This window comes from Narcine bancroftii, chromosome 8, assembly GCF_036971445.1.
Source record: "Narcine bancroftii isolate sNarBan1 chromosome 8, sNarBan1.hap1, whole genome shotgun sequence".
Lineage (NCBI taxonomy): Eukaryota > Metazoa > Chordata > Chondrichthyes > Torpediniformes > Narcinidae > Narcine > Narcine bancroftii.
Genome location: NC_091476.1, coordinates 19628458 through 19641651, shown reverse-complemented (window position 1 = coordinate 19641651; position 13194 = coordinate 19628458). Strand labels below are relative to the sequence as shown.

The 13194-nt window shown below is 38.6% G+C and overlaps 1 protein-coding gene across 4 annotated transcripts in view; it reads right to left on the bottom strand.

Annotated features, from left to right (window-relative positions):
- nlgn3a (neuroligin 3a) overlaps window positions 1-13194 on the bottom strand; it is a 401317-nt gene that overhangs the window by 126575 nt on the left and 261548 nt on the right. The window contains exon 1 of one of the 4 annotated variants that reach the window (XM_069893054.1): window positions 3694-3775. The exons of 2 other annotated variants lie outside the window; for them this stretch is intronic. In XM_069893054.1, the coding sequence (XP_069749155.1) occupies window positions 3694-3736 (43 nt within the window). In that variant the 5' untranslated portion in view covers window positions 3737-3775. Of the gene's footprint in view, window positions 1-3693; window positions 3776-13194 lie in introns of those variants that run through there. One more of the 4 variants, XM_069893053.1, reaches the window with a different exon arrangement.

Genomic DNA, 13194 nt, shown 5'->3' with positions numbered 1-13194 from the left:
GAAGGAGGTACAGGAGCCTGAAGGTGGACATCTTACAGTACAAAAGCAGCTTCTTCCCCTCCGCCATTAGATTTGTGAATGGACAATGAACCACAGACATTAGCTCGCTTTCTCTTTTTTCACATCAATTAATTTTTTAAGAAGCACTTTATTGCAATTTTGCACCTTTAATGCTGCCACATGACAATAAATTCTGATTCATTCCAAAGCTAGCAATGAGTCACCATGTGCCATTTTGCAATTAAAAATTAAGAAAAGAAAGGAAAAAAAGTCCACCAAGTGGTTGAGGATCACGCCACTCCTGTGATGTAGTTGTGTTTTCTGCCCCAGACACCTTCATACATTGTTATGCCACATAACTATTATTACTTTCAAAAAAGGTATTTAGTTGATAGCTCCATCTCAGTAATTTGCCAACACAAGTCGCATAACTTGTAGAAAAAATATTTTTTGAAGGCACAGACCCATATCAGGAAAAAGTGTCCATGCATGGCTGACAGGGAAAATTAAATTCAAGGAAGAAATGGTCAGAAATAGCAATAGGTATAACCATATATAGCCACTTACAGTTCGGCCCTACTAGTCCATGCCGTAACAAATCCCCACCTTCCTAGTCCCACTGACCAGCACCCGGTCCATACCCCTCTAGTCCCCTCCTCTCCATGTAACTATCCAGTCTTTCCTTAAATGTAACCAATGATCCCGCCTCGACCAAATCTGCTGGAAGCTCATTCCACATCCCCACCACCCTCTGCGTAAAGAAATTTCCCCTCATGTTCCCCTTATAATTTTCCCCCTTCAATCTTAAACCACGCCCTCTAGTTTGAATCTCCCCCTCTTAATTGAAAAAGCCTATCCACATTTACTCTGTCTGTACCTTTTAAAATCTTAAACACCTCGATCAAGTCCCCTCTCAATCTTCTACGCTCCAGAGAAAAAAGCCCCAGTCTGCACAACCTTTCCCTGTAACAGTGAGCATTTTAGAATCCTTTCAGCAAAGGATTATCAAGGAACTGATAAAGGAAGGCAAACTACAAAATGAGAATAAACTGGCAAGATATATAAACATGGTCCGTAAGATGTATTGTAAAAAGCTAACAATATGAGTCCTTTAAAGATAATAATGGAGAAATTTATAACAAGGAATAAGGAAAAAGAAGAGGAATTAAATAATTGTTTTGTGTTTATCTTCACAGCAGAGGACACAAAAATTGGGAGAAATATCAAGAAAGAAATGTTTAATGGTATTAAAGAAATAAGGATTCATAGATTTGAAAGTATGAAAGAAGTTGGTGAGACTAAAATTTGATAAATTCGATGGATTTACACCCCCGATTTGTGAAAGAGATAAACTCTAAGAGGGTGAATGTTCTGTTTATCACCTTGTAAAATCCTATAGAATTTGGAATTGTTTCAGTGAATTTAGTTAAGAATGGAGGGAGAGAGAAAACACACAACTATAAAGGACTGATAACTGATGCATATCAGATGTTTGAAGGGTAGAAGGTTTGAAGTCCCTTCAGCTTGCTCTGTCATTCAGTAGATTCAGTCATGGAGATCTGATATTTTACGTCCACTCTTTTCCCCATCATGGTATTTGCTTACTGATTGACTAAGGCTGAAATATAATCAAGGATTGTGCCCCCACAACTCCCTGTGCAAAGGAGTTCCTAATGTTCACAGCCCTCTGAAAGAAGAAATTCTTCCTCATCTCAGTCACAAATTGATGCTCACTTATTCTGAAACCATGACCTTTCAGCATTTTCTCTGATTAGCTCCTGAGGAATCTTCAATACTTTCATTCTTCTAAATTCCAATCATATGAGTCCAATTTTCTTTAATGTTTCTTCGTGGGACAATTACTCCAAGCCCTCTCTGAACTCCAATCAGTAAAATAAAATCTTTCCTTAAATAGGAGAACCTAAATTGTTTGTAGTATTCTGGATGTCATTTCAATCTTGATTTGTTCAGTTTTTTTTTAAATTCCAAATGAGGACTAATTTTCTATTTGCCTTACCTATTTCCTTCTGGATCTGTGTACGAGGTACCAGTGTTTCATGCAAAAGGACGTGCAAATCTTCAGATGCTGCAGATTTTACAGCTTCTCTCCATTTAATTAGTACTCTGTCCTTCTGTACTTTCTTCCAAATAATCAATTTCATACATTCACCATTATACTCTACTTGTAACATTTTGCCCAATCACCTAACCTATCAATATTTCTATGTAATAAAAACACAATGCTGGAGAAATTCAGCAGATCAAATAATGTACTTTATATAGCAAAGATAAAGGCAGATAACAAATGTTTTGGGCTTGAACCCTTCATCAAGGAATGAGCAAAATATCGGCAGGTGCCCAAAATGGTGGCCAGCCATTTCAATTCTGCATCCCAGCCCCCAGCTTACATGTCCGTCCATGGCCTCATTTACTATCAAACCAAGACCACCGTAAATTGGAGGAGCAATACCTAATTTCCATTTGGGCACTCTCCAACCGGATGGCATTATCATTAACTTCCAGTTTCTGCTAGCCTACTTCCCGCTCTCTCTCTTTGCCTTTCATCCAGCTCTCCACCCCTTCCCCCTCCATTCACAGAGCCATCCCCCCCACCCTGTTTGCTGGTGTGCCCTCCCTCCCTCATGCACATATTACCTTCTGCCTGTGGATTGTGCTCCTGACCCCCGCCCATTCCTCCCCCCACCATTTTGTTTGGGTGCCTTCCTACATATCACTCATACCTCAATGAAGGGCTCAAGCCCTAAACATTGGTTTTGTATCTTTATCTTGGCTATATAAAGGACATTGTTTGACCTGCTGAGTTTCTCCAGCATTGTGTTTTTATTTCAACCACAGTGTCTGCAGACTTCGTGTTTTACTAATATTTCAAAATAAATTGTATGTATCCTCCTTGAGACTTCTGTCCCATCTATTTTTGTGCATTACACAAACCTTGCTCTGTGAATTTGCTTCATTCCTCCAAAATATGCAGTCTCAGTACTAATCCCCGTAACACCACAGTGATTGCAGAATTCCAATCTGAAAACAATTTCTTATTCCCTACTTGTAGCTTCCTGCCTGTTAGCCAATCCTCTATTTATATCAATATATTACCACCAGCATCATGTACTCTTACCTTGTGAGTTAACCTATTTTGAGACATCTTGCCGAACACATTCTGGAAGTTCAAATACACCTTTAGGCTACTTTCTATCTATTCTGGTTGAGATTTGCTCAAACACTCTAATAAATATTTCAAACAATCATGAAATTTAAATAAGTTATAAATGTTTGCAACTACTGACAACGTTTTTTCCTGTAAACATGATAAGTTAATTAGCATAGTTACTCCAATTTTGCCTTCCACCTTTTGAAATAAGATGGAGGATGCAAAATAGAAAACTTTGGCGAGAATAAAATTGAGCAGAATAATCATCCATTCATGAAAGGAAAATCATATTTGATTACTTGATTGGAATTCTTCAAGAATATGGCTAGATAGTTAAACTGGTAAGACGTACAGGTATTCCCCAACTTGCAAACTATGCGACTTATGTCCATCTGCACCTACGACTGAATAGTTTTAAAATATATAAGAAAAAATATAAAATTTATGCAATTTATGTTGTATTTGACGAACTATAAGAGGGATGAGGGATACAGGGTATGTAAATCCAAAATGTGTGTATTTACTTTGTAGTCGGCGTCCCAGAGTCCATAGGCTGGGCGCGGCCATCTTGATTCCTGAGTTTTCGGTTGGTAGATGTGCGGTGGGTTCGCGCATTGGAGTTCGGTTGGCGCATGCGCGAGACATAAGGGTGCAAATTCAATATCATCAGGGGGCTTAACTCTCGCGCATGCGCCAACCGAACTCCAATACGCGAACCCAGATGCCTGCACCCAGTCTACGGACCCCGGGGCACCGACTAACAAAGTAATTATGCACATTTTGACTCTTACATGCCCTGTATCCCTATTATAGTTTGTTAAATACAACATTTGATTAAAAAGTTTGCTTTAAGACTTCTGTACTCCACACATGTGGGCAAAATTCTGACTTACATCCATTTTGAGATACAACCAATCCTTTGGTCCCAATTACAGTTGTAAGTCGGGGAGTGCCTGTATTCAGATTTTTAGCAGGCTTTTGATAAGGTTCTACACAAGAGGATGATCAAGATTAGAACATAAGGAATTGGGGATAATATACAAGAATGGGCATAAATTGATCTTTCTCAGTTTGGTTGGATGGAACTTGTGTGATACCACGAGGATCAAAGCATACATTGTAGATATTCAATACCTATATCAGAAACAGGTTAAGGGATCAAATGTCATATTTATGAGTTGCCAATGGTACAAAACTAGGTGGGATTGTGAATAAAGAGGAAAACGTAAAGAGGTATCAAAGAGAAACACTGGATTAAAAACAGAGACACTTCTGTCACTGACTGGCAAAGCGGTATCTTCATTTGGAATTTGTACATAGTCTAGCAACAATAGACTATGATTGGGCAAAATGATGCACAAAACAAAAAAGCATGCATTTCCTAAATGGTGAGTTGATGTTCAAAGGGAGCTCGATATGAAGGTGCACAAGGAGTTGAAAGTTAATCTGCAAAGGCAGCAGATGATTCAGCAGGCAAATGATATGTTATCCTTTATTTTGTGGACAACTTCAAGACAGGATGAAGATGTTTTAATGCAATTATACAGAACTTTGATGGAACTGAATTTGGAGAATTGTGCACATATTTTGGCCCCTTATCTAAAAAGGAATATAGTTCCCATAGAGGGAATGCAATAAAGAGTCACTAAACTGCTTTAAAGGTTGGCGGGTTTGCTGAATGAGGACAGATTGAGGAGACTAAGTTATATTCTTTAGAGTTCTTGAAGAATGACAGTAGATCTTGAAACAGGTGGATGCAAAAAGGATGGCAACATAAGTATATTGGGTGGTGAAGAAGGTATTTGGTACTCTTCTATCGATCAGGGCATGTAGTACTGGAGCAGTGACATCATGTTATAACTGTACAAGTTGTTGGTGTGACTGAAATTGGAGTATTGTGTGCAGTTTTGGTTTTTATTTCAGATTTATTGTTAGAGCATATAAATGACATCACATACAACCCTGAGATTCCTATTTCCTCCAGGCATGGCAGAATTACCATTAATTGGTAGTGTAATAAATAAACTGTACACAATGTAACATGTAAACAAAGAACTGTAAACAGATCATGAATGTAAACACCTGTCTGTGCAATACAGAGAAACCAAAAGGAAATCAATAAAGTGCACAAGTAAGAGTCCTTAAAGGAGTTCTCTGATTGAGTTTGTCATTGAGAAGTCTGATGGTGGAGGAGTAGCAGCTTTTCCTGAACTTGGGTGTGAGTCTTGTGGCACCTGTACCTCTTTCAAGATGGCAGCAGCGAGAACAGAGTGCGTGCTAGGTGGTGTGGGTCTTCGACGATTGCTGCTGCCCTCCAATGGCAGTGTTTCCTTGTAGATGTACTCAATAATGAGATGGGTTTTGCCTGTGATGTTCAGGGCTGTGTCCACTACCTTTTGGAGGGCTTTATACTCAGGAGCATCAGTGTTCCCATACCAGACTGTGATGCCGCTGGTCAGCAGAAATTTGCCAGGGTTTTTGGTGTCATACCAAACCTCCGCAAACTCCTGAGGAAGTAGAGGCACTGACGTGCTTTCTTCACGATGCCATTGGTGTGTTGCAAAGTATTGCAGGAAAGTGTTCAGAAATAAAAAAAAAACACTAGAATGATATGGAGAGTGGTAGGCTTGAATTATAAGGAAGGGCTAGATAGGCTGAGACTTATCTCCCTCAAGCGAAGGAAGCAAAAGAAGGGCCTTATGGAGGTTTATAAAATTGAGAAGGTTATAGTAAAATAGTCATAGCCTTTTCCCCAGGCAAGGGAAACTAAAACTAGAGGACAAACATTTAAAAGGGACTTGTGGGATATTATCTTCACAGAGAGGGTGGTGAGTATATGGAAGTATATACTCACCACCTTCTGTTTCCAGAGAAAGAGGTAAAAGTAAGAACAATTTGTAAACTTCAAAAGGCATTTAGACAGGTACATGGATAGGAAAGGTTCAGAGAGTTATGGGCTAAATGCAGGCAAATAAAACTAGCTTGGTCAGCATGGACAAATTGGGAAATATGGTCCGTTTCCATGCTGTACAATTCTATGACTATGCTTCACCTGGCTTCAAAATTTAGTATCATAACTGGGGTTAGGCAATCTAGGATTGAAATTGGGTGAAATTTGGATGACAGAGTTAGTATAGCATTTAGTGCAATGCCCAACACCCAACCCCAACCAACCAATTTTCCCCTGCAACCGCTGCAATCGTGTCTGCCTGTCCCGCATCGGATTTGTCAGCCACAAACGAGCCTGCAGCTGACGTGGACTTTTTACCCCCTCCATAAATCTTCGTCCGCGAAGCCAAGCCAAAGAAGAAGAAGATTACAGCACCAGCAACATAGGTTCAAATCTAATGTTGTCTGTTGGAGTTTGTAGGCTCACCCCGTGACCCAAAGAAAATGTACAGAGTTGGTTGGTTAATTAGTGGGTGGCACGGGTTTCATAAGCCAGAACGGCCTTCTACCATGTGGTATAATTTTTAAAAAAGATTATTCAACAGAACGTGGTGAGCCTTTGGTAATTCTCTATCTTGGAAAATTGTAGCAGATCAATCATTAAATTAATTCACAATAGAGGTTAGTGGTTCTCTGGATATTAAAGGAATCAAGGAATATGGGGATAGTACATGGGTCCATGTTTTGAGACAGAAGAACATCCATGATTTGATGAATTGTAGATGGGGCTTGAAAGTCCAAATGGCTTATTTCTGCTTCTTTTCCTTATCTCCAAATGGATTCTCAACTTCCTGTCAGGGAGACCTCAGGAGGTCCAGATCGGAATCTGCACCTCCAAGACCTTCACATTAAGCACAGGGACCCTCAGAGGTGCAAGCTTAGTCCAACGTTGTTCACTCTGCTGACCCACAACGGTGCAGTTAAACACAGCTCAAACAACATCATCAAGTTCGCTGACAACACAACCGTTGTGGGCCTGCTTAGTAAGAATGACAAGTCAGCGTACAGAGATGAGGTGCAGTCACTAACAGACTGGTGCAGAGCCAACAACCTGTATCTGAACATTTAAAAAAAACAAAAGAGATGGTTGTCAACTTTAGGAGGGCCCAGGGGGATCTCGCTCTGCTGACCATTGACAGCTCCACCGTTGAGGTCATCAAGCGTATCAAGTTCCTTGGAGTGCACTTGGCAGAGAATCTCACCTGGTCCCTTAACATCAGCTCCATTGCCAAGAAAACCCAATAGCCCCTCTACTTCCTCTGAAGGCTGAGGAAAGTTCATCTCCCACCCCCCATCCTCACTACATTCTACAGAGAATACACTGAGAGCATCCTGTGCAACTGCATCACCGCCTGGTTTGGTAGCTGTACCACCTTGGATCACAAGACCCTGCAGAGGATAGTGAAGTCAATGAAAAAGATCACTGGGGGCTCTCTTCCTACCATGAGGGATATCTGCAACGCTCATTGCAGGAGAAAGGCAATAAGCATTGTGAAGGACGCCACACACCCCTCAAGTAAACTGTTCACCCTTCTGTCATCTGGTAGTAGGTACTGCAGCACTCAGGCCCATACATCCTGATTGGGCAACAGTTTTTTCCCCAGGCTATCAGACTTCTAAATTCCCAGAGCATATGTGCATAGAGTACCTTGGTACCAGGGCCTCTTACAATATATGTCTTAATATTTAATGTTTTTAACCTATCTTAACTTATATTTATGTAAATATGCTGTGTGATCCTGGAGATACGCCATCTCATCTTTACCGTACGAGCATGGTATGAATGATAAATAAAGGAGACTTGACTTATTCAACACAAAAAAAGGGCACTATATTAGCAGTATTTTTTTTTCATTGAAATTAAAATTCAATGAATAAGAAGTCTACCTTGAAAACAGGCAAACTAATTTCTATCCAAAAGTTCTTCAATGGATCAAGATCATGACATGGCTATTTTCAAGAGAATTACATGGCATTGATATGGGAAATGGTGTGGCAAGTGTGAAGAGAAAGTCTGCCTTATATTTTCTCAACAAACAAGCAGATGGTTAGACAACATAGTTTGTCAATTGAAAAAATATTCTGTAACATTAACAGTCTCTACTTAGTCATGATAGTTAATTAACATTTGGGCTATGCTTAGGATTAAAAGATGAGACTAATACTATTTGAGTTCAGAAACAACAGAGCATAGTGGCAAGTGTCAGGACACACTGATGGAGCCCTGTTAAAATATGCACTAACCGTGAAAAATAAATAGCATTAGCACACCTGAAGAGAACCACTGAAGATTGTTCATGACGACTACAAAGAAAATACAGATCATATAAAAAATGCAATTCTTCACTTTGGTACTGTGTTTATGAGGACTGATCCATTTTAAATAGAAACGAGGTATCTGATTATTTTACAGACATTAGAAAACCAATCACCTAGCCAAACAAACAAGAAAGATCTTATTAATTTGTGTTAAAATTTCTATGGTGAAAACTAGTCCGTAGCCCAGAACTTGTAGCATCACTGTAAAGGAGCCCTTCATTCTGGGCCCACCCTATTTGAGAATTTTAAATGCATAGTACAATAAAACACAAATAATTTAAAATGAGCATTGCGTGCCATTTGACATCACTGTGCATGGATAAATGGGAATGGGCAAAAATTGCTGGTCTTGCAAGCAAAATCCACAAATGCTATATTTTTTAAAAATTCTCTCAGATAATACAAAAATATAGTACTCTGTGATAGAATATTTATACCCTTGTATTTCTATTGATGGAAATTCATCTCCATTAACTTCACATGAACTTGAACATGAGTGGAGGAACACTGAGCAGAGTAGCAGGGCAACCAGTCATCATATTATGGATCAAACTGTTGCTTCTTAGTAATTGCTAATTTCTGAGATAATTACAATGTTAGAATCTAATTAGCATGAATTAAAACTGATCACTGGAATATTTGTTGTTACATATCTATTCAATGAAAATAATGCTTTATGGAAGATGTAGATTACTTCATTTTGTAGATCAGTTTAAGGTATTTGTGTAGAAACAGATTTTAAAAAATACTTTACACTTGTAAAACAGCTGCTTTCTTCAAGAAATTTGTGAAGCTGTGGAATTCTCTGCCCATGGAATCAGTAAGGACAGCCTTATCAATTGTATTTAAGATACAGATAGATTTTTGAAGAATGGGGGAAATTAAGGAATATGGGGAACAGGAGGATTGGCCATGAATTGTGGAGCAGGCTTGATGGGCTTATAGCCAACTCCTGCTCCTATTTCTTAGGTTCCTTTATAAATTACTTCACATTTTTGGAGTCAACAACATCTAGCAAAGTCTAATGCTTGGTTTTTGTTTCCCAGGACCCAAGCTATAATGCAAAAGTGTCTCTTTATTACATAACATGTTCTTTTCATTGGCACTTGAATTTTAAAAGATAGGTTAAACACACAGTTGTTGCATCAATTTATCTTCCTGTTTGCTTACTGAATGATGAAGCAGTAAGATTAGTCAGTAGTGCCAAGGGAGATGTTGGTATGAGGAAGCAGAAAGCTCAATTTTATTACACGATTAAACTTTAAATAACATTAAATGAATGAACATCACTTCCAAGACCAACAGTTAGGAGAAATATGAAGTTATTATGTATCCTCAGGATGAAAGGTCATTTTATCAGGCACATATTACAAAAACACTTTTTTCTTAATAACAATTGGAATGAGGTCAGACAATCTGTACACCTCCCCCCCCCCCCCCACCCCCCCTTACTCTTTTGCTCTCATGCTGGCCAACATTTTTCCATACCTTGATGAAGGGCTCGGGAACAAAACATTGGTTATACATTTGCTGTACAAAATACACTATTTCACCTGCTGAATTTCTCCAGCATTGTGTGTTTTTACTTCAACCATGGTGTCTACAGATTTTCATGTTTTACTATCTGCAGTTTGTCCAAATGATGGATAAATATCATAACAATGTAGATTTAATCTAAAAAAAAACAGAATAGAGAAAATCTTTGGGCATAACAACATTGCTACTAACTACAGATAAAGCTGCTTCACCATCTCAGATTGAGTGCTAGCATCCTTGTACTTGCAAGGCCAACAGCTAATGTCTACTATTCAGATGGCTTAATGGGCCTTTTCTGTGAAACATTGTAATTAAGGTACATTACTGTTGAAAAGAAGTCCATTTTTTTTACTGCAGTAATGACAAAAGTACAAAAACATATCGTTAAAATCATGGAATAGCACTGTAAGGCCATTGGGCCTATCTTGTCAATGTCTGCTACTAAAGCAAACAGCATGATTTTTATCATAATTTGAGGCAATAATTAATTGCATTGGACTAGCCCTAACCTTTACTCACAGAAGCTGACAATTATTTTATTAAAGCAGTTCAGTTACAGGTTGCTGGCTCTGGGACAAGGATCTCCAGCATTAGAACTAGGAGGTATTTTTGTGATCTGATAACTTTCCTGTATCCAATGCATTCTCGATTTACTGCTATGAACTGAATTAACTAAAGACTGGTCTCTATGATGTTAGGGACCATAGGAACTGACTCTTCTGTTTTGTGTCATTTGTGAGGTAGCCTTGCTGAGGGTTACCTTTATAGATGACTCAGATCTGAGACAGAAGGTAGAGTTCCTTGTAATAGGGACATAATCTACTAGGATTAGGTTGAAAATTTGACTGCACTCTTCAGAATGTTACTGTAATCATGCATTTCCCATATATTGTCAAAGATAGAGTTAACAAAAATAATGTTCCTAGTTGGCACTTCATTACATACTAATGTACTGATTGACTGTTTAAACTAACTGGCAAAATGCCAGCCTTGGCTTGATGGTAGTATTTTAGTTGAGTCAGGATGTTAAGTGTTCATGCCTCCCTCTAGAGTACAACATATCCAATGAAAATATACCAATGTGGTACTGTAGGAATATGCTACAAAGGTGCACTGCCTTTCAGATGAGGAATCCATCAAAGGTCTTGCCTCTTGTGGATGCAAAAGAACCCAAGGAATTATTTCAAGGGCACTTCTCCTGCTGTGCTAACCAATGTAATCTCTCAATCAAAATCACTCAAGTCGATCATTTTCTGATTTATCTAATTGCTGCATGTAGCACCTTTTCAGAGTGTTGCATTTCACAATATTCCAATGACACCATTGGTTGTAAAGTGCTTAGGGATTTCAATTGTGAAACCTGTTGGACATGCAGGATTCATATAATCCTAGAACTATCTATGCTGCTACCAGTAAACCTTTTTATTATGTAAGTGCTTCCCAGTTTCACTCACTGTGGCCGTTGATAATCTGTTTACGGTAATGCGATTTTATTTTGTTGTTCTGAGGTTAATTGCCTCAACTGAGTTGAGAGGTTGGCAGCTCTGTGAATATTATTATGCCAGATTCACTGTTCTCACACCTTTTGCCAAGTCGGTATCCTGCCAACGTGGATGGATCATTTGATAGGATGCAGCTGGAAAAGACATTGATAATCATCAAAAAGAGCAATACGTACCACCCAGATGCATCACTACCTCTTCCATGAGACTAGATTATCAATCCCAATAATCCAAAGAAGAATAGATCAAAAGATAATTGAGATTAAATTTTAAACTGATTGAACAGGACCCTCCTCTGCTTCAATTGCAATCTGTAATTCACTCAAAAGCCACCTCCAATGTACAATCCAGAGTGCCTAAGGCTGTGCTTACTGTTGTGGCCTCTGAGTACCACTAAAATATCTTCTACAGGATATACATTCAGGATCCAGTCTCAAAACTGGGGAGACCATCAAGGGCGAGTTTTGCAGAAAGGTAAGACATTATAGCAAACATTGTCAGCATCAATTGCCTTGTCACTTGTATGTGTGACTGGTTAAAGTGAGAGTGAGGTAGTGAAACAGTCCTAAGATGGGAAATTGGTTATGTGGGAAAACAGCTCCACCACAAACTTCTAAAGCTGATATTAAATAAAACCAAAATTATGTTGGTATCTTTAAAAGGAGTAATATGTGTAAGTGATTAGAATGAGGAAAATGATGCATCCTTTTGAACTTGGGAAGAAAGAATTCTTTTTAGATCTTGGTGTGAGGGCGTTGAAGGAGGTGCTGATTCTAGCAGAAAAACAGAGAATTTACGATTGGAAGACTTAAATATCACGGCCACCATGCATGAGTTCTTGTGATAATGGATCTCTGTGCTCTAGTTTATCATTGATATTTTCAGCTACCTCCTTTCAGATGAGCTGCAGGGACTGACACTGATGAGAAGGGCACCTGCCTGCCTCTACATCTATAACTGATTCACTAAACCGAAATATTTTTGATCAAATGGTGTGGTTCAAATTAGCAACAGAATTTTCAGTAACTGATTCACTAAACCGAAATATTTTTGATCAAATGGTGTGGTTCAAACTAGCAACAGAATTTTCAGTGAATAAAAGTGCACTCTCATTTAGAGAAGCAATCACATTGTTGACAAGTGTTGACTGGAAATATATCTATCCTCAAATCCATGATTGACTTGCTGCTATTGAAAAAAATGTGACCAAGCCATTGATGAAAACTAACAATCAAAATGCTATTTAGCTCTGACTGATAACACTTTGCTGCCGGTGTGATGATCCAGTCAAACATAGATTTAAACACTGAGCAGAATATGTTTACCTTCTACTGTTCAAAGTGCAGTGTTTTAAGGTCGCTGCTCTATTTCTGATTCCATGCAACTATCTTCAATCTGACTGCACTGAAATTTCAATTATGCATGGGAACTTCAAGGAAAATGGAAATGAGGAGAAATGTACAATGGACAGATTAATCAATATTGGCTATTTTATACTTCTACTCAGAGGCAAGAATACCCTATATTATGTTGATTTATTCACTTAAATATGATTGATGGCATAGTTATGCTGAGGCAAAGTTTTGCCTATCATAAGTTGATTAATTGCTTGTGTATCTTTCCTTATTAACAATCAGGGGAGAAGGAAGATATGAATTTATCAGTATATGTCATCTGATTCCTCTATCCTACTGTTTCACAGCTGTTTCCAGTTCAAAC